The 18,608-nt window shown below is 41.0% G+C and overlaps 1 protein-coding gene across 1 annotated transcript; it reads left to right on the top strand.

The window, feature by feature from the left end:
- Nucleotides 1-469: 469 nt before the first annotated feature.
- Nucleotides 470-17,878, top strand: irf2b (interferon regulatory factor 2b). Its single transcript, XM_071914207.2, has 9 exons — nucleotides 470-684; nucleotides 2,863-2,955; nucleotides 3,227-3,326; nucleotides 3,616-3,792; nucleotides 3,990-4,048; nucleotides 4,751-4,886; nucleotides 8,126-8,278; nucleotides 11,044-11,090; nucleotides 13,290-17,878. Exons 2-9 carry the CDS (start codon nucleotides 2,869-2,871, stop codon nucleotides 13,563-13,565), a joined length of 1,035 nt encoding a protein of 344 aa, XP_071770308.1. The 5' UTR covers nucleotides 470-684; nucleotides 2,863-2,868; the 3' UTR covers nucleotides 13,566-17,878.
- The last annotated feature ends 730 nt before the right edge of the window (nucleotides 17,879-18,608 follow it).

The raw sequence follows: 18,608 nt of genomic DNA, 5'->3' as shown, positions 1-18,608 counted from the left end.
AGAACAGCCTCAAAGTTTTCAAAAAATGTACAAACCCATGCTATAAAGCTCAGTCTAGATAGGCTAAAATTGCTAAATATAACAACTTGAATTGTTCATGGAAAAATAAGCAAAACTAGATAATTTTGTTACCCATAGGTGCAAACAAATCATGTGTTCTAGGAGCGACTGAATACGGTAGAACAGTATAAACCCAGCTATTTAGAAATTTCTGATACAAATGAATGACCAAAATACTAATGTAATATAGAATTACCACGTGACATTCCAACTATACACATTAAAAGCAGACTGTGGTGACTTTGTAGTACCACGAAATAAGTGCAGAGTGATACCTCTTTGTGTATTTCCACTCTCTGTTGGGACTGATCAGATTGTGTTTTTTTTTTTAATGGAACGGAGGCGCGCGCAGGCGGCCGAGAGACTTCCGCGACGCCACCGAGGGCTCGAGATCGAGAGAGAGAGCACGAGAGCAAGAGGGGGATTTCCAGCTCGAGCCCCCACTTCCCGAAGCCAGCCGTTGTTTTGCTTTCGGTCTGAACACAGAAACAGAAATACAGGACGGCTACACTTTCCCTTTTTAATCAGTTAAACTACAAATAAATAAACCAGCACAACTCTTACTACACTTGATATTCTGACAGCAGGAGGACTCTGAATCTACAGGCCAACTAAACTGAACAGGTAACGTTTATTTCCGCATATTAACGTTGTACACTCACGTTCGCACCAGCGAGACTTCCTATGGGACGACATGACGGATCCTTAGCTTTCTGTGTAAGTGAAAGTAGTTGTGTAGTTTTTCTCTGGGTTCGTTGGCCAGGAATGAGATTTATTTTCACTTTTGGCTCGGTTGTTTTTGGGCCAACAGGCTGGCACACGGGAGACAAACACACCGCGGTTGACTTTTGACTCGGTCTTCAAGGCCAAATCAAACTTTAATAACGCCAGCTGAACTTGCTACTGCTGCCATACGCTAGAGTTAATAATATGGCTGGGAATCCCGCATTTGATAACATTTAGTATCAGGGTGACCAGTGCTGTTAGCTTGACTGATATTCTTTTTTAACAGTATTGTATAACAGTATCGTGACTGATATTTTTGCGATGTGGGCAGAGAATGAGCTGGCCTCAATAATATTTGCACTGTATGTAGGCCTTCGTGCATGTACTGTAGATTGAAGTATGGTGTGTTTGTTATTTTCACTGCATTGCAGGTAATTTACCCTGGTTTGCACTTTGCACTATGCAAGTGGGAATGTGTTTGTGGTGCTGTGAGACTGACAGTTAAAAATGTATTAGTTAGTGAGTGATTGATTGGAAGCAGGGAAATAGTTGTTTCTAAACACGTCCTCCTTCAAATCACTTTTGCAGTTACATGTAGTTAATACATGTAGTTGTAACCTACAAATGAACGATTAGACTATGTGAGTTAAGACTATAGTGCTTGGCAATAATACAGATCAACATATTGTCATAACTGATAGTATGCTTTCTAATTTCAACTCTGTTATTTCAGTCTGGAATCCAAGTTTAGTAAATGTCCCCTCACTGTGGAATTAATCCCTATTAAAACACACTGCCCCATAGTATAACAACCAACAGTGTGGGTCTAAACCCAGGTTAGGCCTTGCTTTATGAGTGAGTGACTGGACCACATGGCTTTTCATTAGGCTGCTATTGATATTTAGACAGTATGACTGCACAGGTAATAATTTCACAGACAAAACCACACACACTTTAGATTCTGTTTTTAATGTTGTTTCATGTCAGATAAGAGTTGCTAAACGCAGTGTTTGCAGTCCTTACTGTACTAAGTAATGCCTCGCTTACATGACCATTGACCATTCTCCAACTTGTACCAACTCCGTAATCTTACTTTGACAATAGGAATACAGTATATGCTGTTTTAATGCTGTATGTAGTATCTTACTGAACAACTGTCCTGCGACTCGCCTATTGGCTGTGATACAACGGGAGGTTTTTACCCTGTGGCTGATAACGGGGGATAATATTTTGTATTTAATGCTGTGTCATGTCACCCTACTTGACCTGTCGGGGATCTCATTATCTTGACAGCAGGCAGTGTGTTGGCTTGCTGTAACATGTATGGGGAGTGTCAAGCTCTGTGACTGCTGTGGGCCACCGGACTTTGAACACATTAGACTGCAAGGATCATAACCCTGCTTTTAAATCTGATGGGGTGGGGTGGGTAAGATATGTATGTATGTGCGTGTGTCCATGCTTTGTTAAGAAAAGTGTTGTATTATTGTTATTAGTAGTAGTAGTGGTAGCATTAGCATTATTAGCATTGTTACATACAGTATGTGTAAGGGGGGTCACATTCTCATCTCAACATCTGGAACCAGGTTATTATTTAAAATTTGTATTTAATCAGGCAAAGAATGTTAATTAGCGGTGTAGGTAGGAGCGGGCAATATGGCTGAAATAACAACAGTCTGTTTTACTTTTGACTGTAGAACAATATTTCATGTATTTGTTCAGATTACACAGTGATGAGACCAGGGCAGGAGTTTGACATTTGCATCCACTGAGCCTCTGTTTTACCACACAAATTTGATTGTTGGAATGAAAAATAACTTTAAATGGTTGCTTATATGCTGAAGTGGCTGAGAGAGTAAACCAATTTGTATTTGTCTGGTGGCTAGAGCTAATTTCCCACCCTGGATCTAACCTGGATTGAAATGGTCATAATACACTGTGTGGACCCTTGTGAAGAACACTTCCGGTTCAAATGATATATTCTACATAGACAGTATAAGTAGACCTACTAGCAATCATCATGCATACAGTTCTCTCTTATATCTAAATGTGTGTCTGTGTGTGTGTGTGGGCATGCAGGCCACAATGCCAGTGGAGAGGATGCGAATGCGGCCCTGGCTGGAGGAACAGATCAACTCCTGTCAGATACCAGGACTCAAATGGGTCAATAGAGTGAGTACACGTAAACACGCACACGGACGCACACGGACGCACACGGACGCACACGGACGCACACACACACACACACACACACACACACACACACACACACACACATACAGTTAGTTTAAGGGTTGACTGTGTTAAGGGAAAATGTGAGTGGAAAAAATATTGACCTGTCTTCATCCACCTTGTCAAAAATGCAAATAACACACACATACACACACATATACTGTATATAAGGTTGTGTACATGCGGTGTGACTGTATGTGAATGTTTTTAGGAGAAGAGAATCTTCCAGATCCCGTGGATGCATGCTGCTCGTCACGGCTGGGACCTGGAGAAAGATGCTCCACTGTTCATGAGATGGGCCATACATACTGGTAATAGACCTAAGTACCTACATACCTGGAGTAAGATGCTTAATTAGTCATTAAATGAGCCATACCTAGCTGACTGTAAATGATGCTTGGCAATTCATGAGATGGGTCATACCTACTGATAATGCATAGTACATACTAAGTAACTAAGTAAGTAACTAGTATTTAAGTAAGTAGTTACCTGTAAAATGATGCTGCATCACTCATTTGATGGGCCATACACTAATAGTTAACTATTGTACTCTTTGGTTCTCTGACTTTCTATTTCTGTGCATGTGTATGTGTGTGTTAGGTAAGTACCAGCCGGGTGTGGATCGTCCAGACCCGAAGACGTGGAAGGCTAATTTCCGCTGTGCCATGAACAGCCTGCCAGACATCGAGGAGGTGAAGGATAAGAGCATCAAGAAGGGAACCAACGCCTTCAGAGTCTATAAGATGCTCTCCTCCTCAGAGAGAAACTCCAAGAGAGGTCAGTGCTGCCACCGGTCCTGTATTGGTGGAGAACTCTGTCACTTACTTAATTCATCATTTTCTCTTGAAGGACATTGCTTTATAACTGCATCTTTACTGCAATGATGAAGCAGCCAAGTTGCCAGTTATATTGATGCTTTTCAGATTGGTCTCTGAAAGATGTCTGTCTCCCTGTCTGTCTATCTGTCTGTCCAGGGAAGAAGAAGACAGAGAAGGAAGGGAGGACCAAAGGAAGCAAAGAAGTAGATAGAGAAGTAAGCTAACATGGCTTTCCTCCTCCGTATGGTTCTGACGCAGTGAGACGCAGTGAGATGTGGACTTAGAAACCCAAAACAAATGCAACTTACTCTGTATGAAGGTGTTTTTGGGATGAACAGGCATGCATGTTAAATATTTTGAATGAGGCTTGGAGTGGTATGTCAGTGTATTTTGGTCAAATGAATGAGTGTGTTTACATGCCCGAAATACTGCAGATATCAGGTTTTATCCTGGTTAAGATCTTATTTGGAATAAGGTGTATATGCATCATATCCCACTAACCAATATCCCTGTATATCTGAATACCTGAGCAAAACCAACAGTACAAAGTGTACTCATGCCTCAGTATTGGGACATCAGTACATCCCAGCTATCTTATTTTGGTTTCTCATCATCAGAATAAGAGCTTATTGAAATGAAATGTGCATAGGATATGATGTTTAAGTGTTCTATCTGGATATCGATGTGCGTATAAACACACCAAATGACCTCTATTCCTGTGGAGTTGGGATTAGATAGTTTCTGCTGAACAAACAGTGGTTCCAGTCTTACATCACAGTGTGACACATAGCTCACTCTCTCTCAAGTCAATTCAGTGTGCTTTTTTGACACGGACATGAACAATTGTCTATATTGGTTATAGATCATCAATCAGTAATTATCGATCTTTGTCTTTCTCCACTCTCTGCCACCCCCAGGTAGCCCCTCCCTCTCCAGATTGGAGCCATTCTGAAGCTCACACTGGACCCCTTAACTATACCAAACAGGAAATCATCAAAGAGGAAATCATCAAAGAGGAAACAGAGGAGGTTACAGTGACAGACAGCATGTCAGGTACCACGCCAGTGTCTCCTTTATGATATTTTGTAGCTGTCGTAATATGGACTATTTTGGCTCTGATTTGTCCCTGTTTTGGTTGCAAGTTTTAGAGCTGAAACTTTTTTTTTTCTGGATACTTTATAATTATGACACAGCAAAATCGATGCATCGGCACATTACTTGTGTGGTGGTATTATTGATGATGAGAACACTTGCAGACACTTACTATGTCTGAATCCTCCACTATGCTATGGAGTACCTGCTGATCATTAGGCTTTTTCATTACACTGAATACAGAAATGGTGGTTGTAGTAGTAGTAATCGTAGTAGTAGTAGGCAAATTGTCCTACCTCAGTATACTGAAAATGGCTGTTTTTCAGGTTTGATTACATAGACAGGAAAATACAATCCAGGAAGCAATAGTGTTAAAAGCTATTTATAATGTAGTGTGACATGAGTGACATTTTACCCCCAATCTCAAGTGGTCTTGAGTGGTCACTTTGCACTATTGTGTGAAAGTGGACACTACTTTTTGTTGGTGTTTTAATGGGATGAGAGAGTCTGCATTCAGGTTGAGAGGGACCAAGCTGCAGACATCATGGCGGGCCTCCATCAGAGGTGCCTCCACCGTTGACAGGAAATCACGTGACCTCACGGCTTAAGTGGTTCTTCTTTGTGTGTGTGTTTTTTCTCAAGAAGGCCGGCATTCAGCGCATGCGCGTAATCCACATTTGGTTATGTTGGTTTGCAAAGAAGCACGTGGATTTTACAGAGGTAGTAAACAAAGAAGTAATCGAAGAAGTCTTTGTCCCTAACTGACTGACTGACTGACTGATTGTTAAAATGCGCATGCACTTCCTTCCCATACATGGGCTCTATGGCACGTCGCCACAAAATCAAAAGTTGCTCAATGTATAGAAATGGATCTAAATCGATCTCTAATGTGCCTGATGTGCGCAATATGTCATGTCTGTCATTTGGCAATGCACAGACCAGTAAACCTGCAGCATTGTAATCCAACAGAGTCTCCTGTTGTGAAAACAAAAGTGAAACTTAAAATTCCACAATTTGCTTCAAACTGGCATGTGTTAGAAACGGGATTTGTAAACAGTAACACTTTTTAATCAGAGATGTGTCAAACTGCTCAACACTCAGAGAGTTAACATGAGTGCAGTGCAAAGACTGGCATATTGCCTCTGCTTACCATTGGATTCCACACACTGCTGGACACACTGCTGTCACTGTAGGTAAGTTCAAATTCAAGTTTGTTTATTTATAATTAAACTTGAACAAGTAACCACAAGTAATTCATCCTATCGAAATTAATTGCACTGATTCTACTATATTTGTACATTCAGAGCACTCCAATCCATTTCCCATGCCACATTTTATGCCGCCGCAGGTGTTTTAGGGCACCAGGCGTTGCCCAAGAGCCTGAAAATGTTTCCCTACGTCTCATTGACTTTCAACAGGGAGGAAGAATCTTGTGGAACCTACATGACAAGAGGCTCCAGTACTATTTATGGATAGAAAGTCATGGGTCAGATGTTTCAGTTCCTAACAGACAATGTTCAAACAATGTAAACTAGGCTTGATTAGTTTAACTTGTTTTAATTTTTATATGTGGAACAGTCCAGCAAGGCTATATTGCTATGGAGATAATGCATTTGAAAATGCTAAATGGCTCCAAGCATTTCCCTGACTGCAAGCCGAGTGAGCAAACCTTCACTAACTATTTAAGAAAAATTTTGAAAATTGTCTTCAAGATTTTTTAGTACAAATTTCTCATGCGCATAATTTTCTGCCAACTTTAACAAAGTTAATGCGTTTATTATGAAACATTAAAACTTTTCAAATGAGAAAGTAACAATAACAAGTAACAAAGTAATAAAGTCCATGCACAGGCTGACACACATTCAGTAAACAGTTATGAAAAACTTAAACAGCTTTGATGATAGACATGCGGGCCATCATGCTTGCTAATATGGAGGCTCTTTCAGGCAAAACAGTTTCCTCTCGCCATGGTCAGCTTAGCCTGGTACCGCCTGCATCATTCCATCTCCACAATTTTGATCTGAAAAACACAAGTTAGCACATGAACCAATCATCAGCTGAGCATCAGAACTGAGTAGCCAACCCAGGATTAACTATAGCCTAACATCATATTAATCAATGCAAATATTTAAAAAGGTGGTTACAGGACCTGCAACAACGAGACTAAAATAAGTTGGCTAACGTTAAATGCTTGGAGCCGTTTGGCATTTTCAAATTCGTTATCTCCATATCAATATATACTCTTGCTGGACTGTTCAATAAAAGTTTGATTGAAAACATTGAATAAAACCTTAGGAAAGTCAACAGACTTTTTAAAGATTCTTAATAAACTTTGTATATTACCTCTGTAAAATTCTTGCAAACTACAAATGCGGATTACGCACATGCGCGGAATGCTGGCCTTCATGAGAAAAAACAACCCAAAGATGTTGAGATCACGTGATTTCATGTGGAGGTGGAGGTGCCTCTGATGGAGGTCCGCCATGATGTCGGCAGCTACAGTAGGTACTGTTGTTCAGGTTTCCAGTAGTCGTTTTGGCTCATGTTCAGCTTTGGGTAAACAGCAGTATCCTCTCATGCTTTGTGAGTGCTGCAGCAGAGTTATAGTGCTGAGTTGTTGCTAGCTAAGTGGTTGAGGTACAGTTTGATGGTTATTCTGCATTAAGGGCTGACAGAGGGTTCAGTGGGCCAAAGATTGTCTATTTAGGAGATGAATCAGTCAGTAGTAAAAAAGCCCACCAACCAGTCTGCAGAAGTGGGTGTTAACTCTCACCGTGCACTCTTCTGTACCAAAATTGGGTGTTAACATGGGCTGTGGGTATTAACAATACATTTGGTTGAAAAAAAAAACTTTGAAGTTTTTAACGTAACGTTATCTGCAACTGACAAACTTTTCCATAAACATCAATTGAGAGTAGACTCAGATCTGCAGTTTGAATGACACTTAGATTTTAGAGGTGTAGGACTTGCTGATGGAAAATAATCAAAACTTTCAGATCCCAACGTAACTGATACTGGTCAATCTGATCCAGTGGTTCAAACATTACCAACATATACAAACTATTTACAGCTTAAAAATACTTGTAAATACCATGTTTAGGGGCCACACACTTTCAATACTTTTGCCAAGAAATCCTGCACTGAATTATGCATGTCTTCAGCCCGGTCAATCATAACGCATACTGTCTGTGCCTGTTCAGCCCTTCACAGTCCGGTAGAGGATCATGTGATCACCAGTGAGCAGCTGCCATTCGTCTGTCAGACAATCGAAGTGACCACTGAGAACGAAGAGCAAACAGTTAGCTCCTCCCACTCGTACCCGCTCCAGATCTCCCCTGTGTCTTCAGGCTGTGGTGAGACAACACACACACATGCACACAGACAAACTGATACAAGCAGTTATACACTAAGACATTTGCATGCACTGATTCACATGCACATTAGGAATATGTAGGAATATGCTGCTCTTAAAAAATGTTTATCATATGTTGTGTTGAAAAGTAGCACAAATGGGTTGTCCCTAACTAAAACATCCCTTTTAAAAGTTTAGTTGATATACTTTGTCCTTTGTGTGTTTGTGTTTATGCTCACATGCAAGCGTGGGCATGTGCTTCTTAGCAAGCATGAGCATGGTCACTGGAGGTGACAGGTGACTGGGTCTGTGCCTCCGCAGTAATGCTTCTAGTAATTGTAGAGCAGCATTTCTTGGGTTGTGACCCAGAATGGGTCGACTGCGGCCCAGCAGAAATGGTAAAAGCAGGCTAGACTTTTACCACTAAGGAACTTTCAAATGGTGATTACTTAAACTGAGTCTATGGAGTCCATGTCCATATACTGTACACCAGCACTTAAACAGTCTAGACACAGAACAAGCCTTTTAGTCACTTTACCGAGTAACACTCAAAGCACTATTATTGGCTAGAATGCAGTGCACACATAATCAAGCATAAAGGCCACAATTCACAGTACAATGACAGATGTCAAATGATACTGCAACATTAATATCAGTGCAATGACCTACAGAAAGGCAGCTAGAGCTGCTATTTTAAGCAATTGCTACAGTGTTAAACACTTACTAAGCGTCTTTCGGCAGGACAAGCATCAGGGACAATCACTACCACCAGTACAGCAAAGCACTTGAGCCACAAAGATACCTTCTGCTATTACATATGAACACTGAATATCAAGTTGATTGTATGGGCAGTTCAGGCAAATTTGCCTCAAGCGGGCCACTCCAGATAATGTAGTGTGAGTGGTTATTGAAGGTGTCTGATATCAACACAGAGTTAACTTCAATGTGAATTAAAGAACAGGGCACCAGATAACAGACGGTATCAATCGGCCTAATCTGAAACACTGAATTCTGAGCTTGCTTGAATTCGAAACCAACAGAAAATGAGTTTATGTGAAAGTATATTTATTAACTAAACTAAGGCACACTCAATGATTAAGCAATGACAAGACTGCAGTATGCTTGAAAGAGCCTTGAATCCTGGGTAAGACACTATTATTTTTATTATTATATAGAGTAGAAGGTGGAGTCAAGTTTTGAGGAAGTAAACAGTTCAGTGGGTTGACATACGGCCTGCACTCTAGAACACATTGCTTACCATAGTTACATGGGACCTAAACATGAGAATACTGTGGTTACCATAATTATATGGGACCAGCATTCTAGAACACAGTGGTTACCATCATTATGTGGGATCAGTACTCTAGAACACAGCGGTCACCATAGTTACATGGGACCAGTGTTCTAGAAATGTGGTTCTCAATCTTTTTGGCTCGTGACTGTTTTTTACTGGTTTAAGATCGATGTTTAGTTTCCCGCATGGCAAATCAGGATTTGAATATGGTCCATAGTATTTGCATATTTATTTTTGTATGTTTTCACTGCAGTCAGACACACTAATCCTTATCTAAAGTGAGGTTTGACTGCGTCTGCGTCTTCTAATCTCCAGTCACCAGATCTTATTTGAAGTGGGTTTTGGGGAACCAGTGGGCAAAGCAGTTGGTCTGTGAAAACATCCAAAGATAGGATGTGATACAGGAAAGATTATCACTGAAAATTGCAGTACTAGGTATAAGTTAACAGGCTTCTCCTATTTTTAATTTGACTGTTTTTGAACTTTTAGTTAGAGTGGTAAAAATATATTTTGTTGGAAAGAAAGAAAAGCTATTCCACTGTCTTGAAATTGTCCATACACATTGATATACACACAAAAAGAAATTAAATCCAAACAAAGTGTACTGAATGCAAAAAATGATGTGAATGTAATTAAAACTGATAATACATAGTAGAATACTAAAAGTTGAGAAAAATGTATAATTGGTCATACAGCTGTAGTGACTGCAAAATACAAGAATCTGGAGTTGTGCACCGCTCTAGTGATGATTTCAAATGCTTCCCCTGTTAAAGTGATCAATAACTGAAAATTGGCTGATCGGAAACTAGACATGCTGATGCTCAAAATCACACATTAGAGCATTAATGTTCCATATCAAGTGGGAAAAAATCCTGTACAACCTTGGCAGTTTGGTAGTTGGTTACATTCTCAATACTTGTATCATGCTTGGATTGGTCGTCAGATCACTGCTTTATTTGGAACTCTTTTATTTACTCCCTTGCTTCCACCATCACCTCCAGCTCTGTTTCTTTCACTTTCTCTACCTGCATCCATCTCTCCCTCTCTCCCCCAACCTGTCATTCTAGCAGAGCTGGCTCTGTCAGTTTGCAATTGTAATCATCTCTCTATGTATCTGTAGCTGTATCTTTTTCCATCTCTCTCTGTCTCTGCCATGAATTGGTGGTATGAGGCTAGTTGGCTCAGAGTCAAAATTACTGTGATTCATGTTTGTTTGTTTTTATAAAATTGTATTGTTTACATGTATAATGCAAGTGTGCTATCTTCTTTAGTGTATGTGTGTAGTCTGTAGACAGGGTGGTAGAGGTTGAATTGAATTCTTCCACCTCCTCCCTGTTGTAAATGGGTGGTATAAGGACAGTTGGCTTATTGACAAAATTGCTATTTCCTATACACTTTATACTGACTACTGTACTATATTGTTGTTAACTGGTTTTCTCTGTCTCTCTCTGTGTCTTTCTTTATATCTTCAGACAGTGACACAGACAGTTTGCACAGTGATACAGAAGAGACCAAAGAGGTGAGACTCCCATTATACACACACACACACACACACACACACACACTCACACTCACAGGAGAAAGTGGTGATTGAATCATTAACTGCTCTGATCTAAAGATAAACAGGTTTTTACCTGTTTCACCTGAGAGAAACGACAGGCTGAACCTTAACGCTATAACAGGGTGTGTGTGTGTGCTTGCGTGTGTGTGCGTGTGTGTGTGCGTGTGTGTGTGCGTGTGTGTGTGCGCATGTTCCTTCCTGTTATGTTGCGAGAGACTGAGAAAAGGGAGGGGCTTGTCAGGAACTGTGACTGTCAAACATTAACAGTCTGATCTGCAATTGTCCTTTGTACATTGTACACACACACATACACACACACACACACACACACACACACTCTCACACACACTACCTGCTGCCAGTAATGGGAGTGCACAAATGTTTTACCTAAGTAAAGGTAGAAATAGCTTGATAGAAATGTGTAATTCTCCTTAAAACCCCAGTCTGAAATTTTCGTATGATGCCTTGTTAAAATGAATTAGGCCTAATTCTGAAATATGTCCTGTCTCTTGGTAGGGCTGCACGATTAATCGTATTAAAATCGCGATCTCGATTCATACCTCTATGCGATCTCATTCCTTCATGACAACGATTCTGCCGCATGTTCATTAGGGACACCCGTTGTATCAAAACGAGCGCTCCTAACAAGGTACAACACTGCGTTTCACCATGTGACAAAATGCGCACATGCAGAGCGGGCAGAAACCGGCAGAAAAGAAAACAAATCCAGAGAGAGACATAACGGAGAACAGTAGACATACACGGGAAAACACTTGTTCTAAATAAGAGAAGAAGAGAGATGTAAGTTGATTGTTTTTATGATAAGTGTTGGACTCATCAAGCATTTGAATTAAGCTATTTTGTCTGTCAAGCGCATATCTTTGACAGGCCGACAGCGCGTGTGTTGAGCTCAATTCAATTCAATGCATTGCCACACGGTTATCAATTAAACTGCCTAATTCCACTAACGTTACTTACAATACCATAAGGTAATGATGTCAAGGTAAATAACGTTTGTAGGGCAGCAGATTACGAGTTATCAGGTTACTGTTTACATTCGTGATGCGCGGGTCAGGTTTTTTTCAACCCGAACCCGCCCGACCCATTTTCATACACATAAAACAACGACCCGAAATCAATCCGCGATTCAGGAAGCCAGGTCATTTTCCAAAGACTTGTGTAACTAAGGCTGTACGTACTGCTGCACTGTGCAGTGTGCACAGAATGTAATGTATGGATGGCGGGATAAACCAGCTGGAGATTGGAGGAGTTTATACCGTTAATTAGCCTAAATTTAAATTTCATTGGAATTTAGTCTATAATTACATTGTGTGTGTGCTGTGTGTGTAGCCCATTTGACCCGCAAAGTTGATGTGACAGTCCCATTACAGTCATTATCATATTTGTTGTTGTTTCTGTCTGTATCAGGCAAAAGAGTGCAGTAAAAATTTTGGCTATATTAAAAATTGTTTTGCTTAAGAATCGTGAGAGAGCATCGTGATCTCAATTCTAAGCAAGAAAATTGAGATTCTCATTTTATCCAGAATCGTGCAGCCCTATCTCTTGGTGAGTTTAAACTGTCTGAAGGAGCTCGACACACACTGTCTAAGAAATTGTCTATGTAGTTATTAGCCAATATCTATCTACACTTGACAAATGATCCTGCTGGTTTGCTATTAGACCACGGCCTTTTGACTGTTCATATATGATACCTTTTGTTTGATTGTGATTGTATTTTTGCTTATGCACATTATTGTATGTTACCTCAAAACTATACTTAAAGTGATATTTTCCTTTTGTAGAGCATTTACATTTATAGTGCCCATGCTTTTGTATACATATCATAAGTGGCTGCTCTGGGGAACCCTAGTCAGCCCAGCTTGCTTACTGCCATTTTGAAAACCTACTATTCTATTAAATCCAATTCTAATCCTAAAAGCCAGTGGTGACAGCAGACTCACAAGGCACCTAATGTTGGAGGCAGACTCCTGAACTTCTGTAGAGGTGTGAATGTAAAAAAGAGATTGTTCTACATAAGTAAAATATCACTTTCAAGTATTTGTGTACCTTGAAAGGTGCCTCAAATCAATGCTTTTTCTTTTCTTCTTCCTCTTCTTGTTCATCTTTTCCTCTCCTTCTTATTATTTTGATTGACAGGGTGTCAGTGGAGTGTGGAAGCGGGGCTACAGCTCATCAGTTCTCAGGGTTCCTACATGTTCTCTTCCTGGCATGGCAACCTTCGTCACGGCGGCCAAGCCCAACTTCCGGGTCACCAGCACGCGAGACCCCACCCCCCTCATCAGTTACCACACTGACGGCTGGACGTCGAGCTACAGCCAGAACTCTCAGCTCCTCGTGCCTGTGGGGTCGAGCCCCGCCCACGAGATGCGCGCCAGCGTCATTATGAAGACTTCCGACGCCACGTCCTCCTGACCTCTGACCCCGGACGAGGGCGGAGCTTCAGCGCCGCTTCCAGAGCATAGGAATGACAGAGAATGTCGCTTTTCCACTTCAGGGCCAAGTGGGGCTTACCGTGGCAAGCTCCAAAACCTTTGATTTTACTGGAGCTCCCATCTGGGGCCATTTTGCACCCCTCCTGATTTCCATTCAATGGGGGGATGCAGATTGCTGTTAAAGGAATATACAGAGTTTTGGGGAGATTTGCCTGTTGGTCAGAGTACCCATTAAGTGATGAGAACATAGACACCAAAATCATCCATGTGTCCCCAGTAGATCATTTGCTCTGGTGCTCCATGCTAACGCTTTAGCATACACTATGTTGAGTGATAGTTGGCATCTAACATTAGCCAAAGTAAGAAGACTGACCCTTTAGTCATAAAAAGTTGTTAGTGGTTGTTATATTATGGCCTGTAGATTCATAAATTAAAATTTAAAAAATGAAATATCATAATCTCAATATAGCTGATGTAGCCAGGTTTATTTTTTGAACTATTTCTGGTGCGCAGCCACATATTCATCCGCTGTGCAGTGATTTTAACAGTACACAGTCTCCTATCGCCCACCATGTTCACTTCATATGGAAACAGGGAAGGAAGTCCCTGCTAGTTCAAAGTTATTTTTGGATCATATTTTGTGTAAAGTTTACCAATCTCCTACACAGAACTGCCAGACTTAGCCACATATCATTTAAGATTACTTACCATTTAGCTTTACAGCTGCTACAAGTTCTCATTTTGTCACTTTTGAGGTAATTCTAGTCACCTACTATCAGTCAACATAGTGTATGCTACTGGGGACACATGGATGGAAAAACTTGGTGTACTCCTTTAATAAAAGCAAACTATGTTTATAGCAAGGGAGGGAATGCAATATTTTGTGTGAAACTACATCCCAGCTGGCAGATCAGCTCTACTGGCAACAAGACGCAAAAAGAATCACAGGCATGTTGTTTTGCTGGGAAGAAGAGTGACATTAATAATGTATAAGCCCTGATTTGCCCTGTAGTGGAAAGCAGGCGTCTGTCTGTCTGTCTGTCTGTCTGGAGACCTCAGGACCATGTACCCGCCAACACACAGACGTGGACAGACAGACAGACAGACAGGCGAACAGACAAGCAGAGAGAAAGAAAGACTGTGAGACTGACAGACCGGCTGACTGACAGACTGACTGTGACCGACTGGCTGTGAACATGTATTCATGTATTTTCCTCTCCTCTGCCTTCTACTGTTAATAATGTACATAGCGCATATGTATGTATGTCTGCAAGCCGCTTCTGCACCTTATGGACTGCACTGGTTTGTGTGTGTGTGTGTGTGTGTGTGTGTGTGTGTGTGAGAGAGAGAGAGAGAGAGAGAGAGAAAGAGAGAAAGAAGCCTTATTGAAGATATGTGCCTTTCATAGTATGTTGCTGGATTCAAACTAAATGTGCTTTAGTCTGCTAGTTACACATAGAGGTAGCTAACAGATAGGCTTGTTGGCTAGTTGGTTATGTATGGATTGAGCTAGCAAACAGAATAGTAGGAAACTTCGAGGAATGAAGAGACGGGTGGCGTTGGCTACGTTTACATGCACAGAGAATTCCATTCTTAACCCGGTTACACGTAACCTGGTTTTGGTTTGATTAAAGTAAATGTCGTAACTGGGTTAGAATAACCTGGTTAAGCTCATACTCTGATTATGAGAAACCTGGTTAAGATGCCTGGCTCACTCCCATATTAAACTGATTACTGTGGCATGGAAACATTTTACAGTTTTCACTTTTGGATTTCACCGTTTGTGCAGACTTGCACAGCGTAATGGGTGCATTTTGATGTCAACAAAAAAATATGGTGCTGAGCAGTAATAATATTTTTTTTCACCTGTGTTAGAGGAAAACTACTATTGCTCAAATAGGGAGGAGGAATATTCCGTCAAATGGTTTATTCATGGCAACAGAAAGACTCAATCTCAGGATACCAAAGCTTTATGTAAACAGCTTAACATGACTATGATCTTAGGTATGACCAATTGCCAGGTGACTTCATGCATGTAAACGTAGCCACTGATGACAGGTAAAGTGAGTATTTTGCCGTCTTCAAGATAATAGGGAACTGGGAAGTTTCTGAGCCCATAGGAAGATAAAAGAGGAGAGGACGGCCGAGCCTCAGCTGTGATGTTCATTAGTTTTAGGCCCTAGTTCAGCCTCTCATAACAGCACTGTCCTCTCCTCAGCTCAAAACATCCCATTACCTACTTGACTTGAGTGCTTCTTCCAACTGCACAGCCGTTCTTTCTCCTGTGCCGTCATCGTCCCCTCCCTTCCACTCCCCCTAGAGTAGAGTACATTAGCCTCTAGCTATAGTATCAGCTGTTGAACTAGATTACACTGTATCATGTTGTCGCCCACTGGTTCGCAGCCCTTTTCACTCACAACCTCTTGTAAACAAAAGAGAACCTACTTCTGACACCCCAAAATGGAAATGTATGCACAGAACGATGAACAGTGGCACTAAACAAAGCTGTTTCTCTTATTCAGGCCCTTTCACTCGACTCATGTTGCAGTTGTAGTTTGATGTATAGGCTAACTGTGTTAGCAGCTAGCAGGCTAAAGCACAGTCCTGAATCCCAGCCTGCCTGACCCGCCCTCCACAGAGCTCTCCAGCCTGGAGCAGCTCCAAAAGTTCCCACAGGAACACAATAAGACAAATCATTTTCAAATCTAATAGGAATCTGTCGTATCTCGGAACCAATCCTTGGAGTTTTACACTGGATACACACGGCTATCATGCGGTGAATTCGTTGAAGAATCCCACTGAATCCCAGTGATTCAGGTTCACTCGACGGCAGACGTGGGATAGAAATCGCCTGAACAAATGTTTCTTCCGTGTGCCTTCGTTATTAGTCTTGTAGGACAGACCCATACTGAGAGATTCAGTTGGAAGTCCTGCTGGATTGTTCAAAACTCTTCAAGGATTTATTCTGGACCATGGTTACAGTTTTTTCAAGAGGTGTCTGTATGGAACAGCCTTGTAGCCACTTTAAAGGCCGTAGTACATGGGCAATATTTTTAAGCAATGTATATTGGTAATTTTTTCAACAGCCATGACCAGCAGTGTGTATTTTTTTTTTTTATCACGTATGCCATTGTAAGGCCACTATGTTATCTACAACAATTGTGTGTTGTTGGTCACTTCACATCCCCACTGAGGACTATATTATCATTCAATAGTTTGTTCAACTTTATCAGTCTGCTGTGTATTATAGCCGTTATTTGGCATGGGAATGGCATTGTTGTCGTCGTGCCTACAAAGCAATCCAAGTGTATTGATTTCAAAGTAATCATTTTGTTTTATTGTGATCCATGGGAATAGGTATTTTTTTTACTTTCTATTTCTTTGGCAGTCCAGCTCAAAGTTTGAAATGACTTAAAATTGACAAATATTCAGACCCTTTTCTAATTTACATTGCCTCAAAAGGTTGTCCATGTCTTATGGTGTATGAATACAAAGAGGCCTAGTATGGAATAACTAATGTGCACTTAAGCCCAGTGCCCTTTTCTGCTTCATTAGTTTTATGTAAAGGGATGTCATTATTAATCCAAAGTGGACATTGAGATTTTATTTTTGTGTTTCTCCCCCCAAAAAAGAAGAAAATAATGAATGTTGATGATTTGTAATTATTATTATTGAAAATATGATTTTCTATCAGGTGGTTGGTTGATCTCACCAACCTGTGTTTTGCTTTTCTGTGATTCGATGTTTAGTTGCCAGATTCACGCAACACATTATCACTGATGGATGAAAACCTCCGATCCCCGAAAAGTCAACATTAAGGGAATTAAGCGTCAAATTCTCATTCTTCTGTCGATGCATCATGTTTGGTTTTTTAAACTGCAGAATGTGTTTGGAATGGGATAAAAGCATAGCTGCCAGCACTCCCTTAGTTCTCTGTAATCTTTCTTTTTTTTTAAAGTGCTCTTTTAACAGGATTTTCATCCATGTCAATAGGTTTTAATAAGACAAACTGGTCCAAATGGAAAATCTCCCTTCTCTTTTACAATTCAGTGCCGGGGTTTGTGTTACAGTCTTGCACTCAACACATACCATAAAGCACCATATTACCTTTCACTTCAAGTAATAAAATGAAAAAATGCCAATAAGAAGCCTAACTGCTCAGCTACTCGTACTGGAGTTGAGAGGTTTCCACACAGCAACGCACCCGACTGTTTATTCTCTGCACATCATCATGGTAACTATCATACCTGTGGATCATCTTGTAAATCTGAATAAAGACTGTTTTTTTTATTTAATCTGTGGTTTTTATGAGAAGTGTAGAGGCGGTTTAGATTGCCGAGGGTTTATCTAGTGAACTCATAAAGATCAGAGTCCGTTTTTATGGCGTGTCAGAGACCTCTGTTCCTGTTGAGATAAAAGACATTTTGTTTGTCTTCACTGTGAAAATGGGCCAGTTTAGGGGTTAGGTTTAACTTTTAGACTTAAGGTTAAGGTAAGGGTTAAATGTTTGGCGGGCCATGCTGAGGTTTACGGGTTAATACATGTAATGAATGTAATGACGAATACTGGTACGCGAGTGTGTGTTCTGTGGTAAACATTTGCTTGTGCTTGTGGTTCTGCTTTGGGAGGAATAGAGGCAGTGCAGATGGCTCTTTCTTTCACACTCACACACACACACACACACACACACACACAAGCGGAGCACGTCTAACCAGAGCGCCAACTGCTGTTTCGGTTTCAGTTGCTGTTCTCAGTTCTCGCACTACTTCCTGTTTGCTGCGGAGGCCTCGGCGGATGGCTGGCCGTTCGCCTTGACGACTGCCAACCACAGACGCCATTAGGCAGGGTAAGCACACTCGCCTTATTATGGGATGTCTATTTGTGTCTCCTTCACTCCTCCCCGCCTCTCTCCTATCCTCTCTACAGTGAGTGCAGGATCTAAAAAATATCCCTCCGCTCCATGACTTCTAATAGTCTTTGCCTTACTCCAATACCCAGAAACCAATGCTCATCCCGCCTTTTT

Source organism: Centroberyx gerrardi, chromosome 16 (genome assembly GCF_048128805.1).
Source record: "Centroberyx gerrardi isolate f3 chromosome 16, fCenGer3.hap1.cur.20231027, whole genome shotgun sequence".
In the NCBI taxonomy this organism is placed as follows: domain Eukaryota; kingdom Metazoa; phylum Chordata; class Actinopteri; order Beryciformes; family Berycidae; genus Centroberyx; species Centroberyx gerrardi.
Note: the sequence above shows the minus strand (reverse complement) of the source record. Positions and strands in the feature narration are given on the sequence as shown.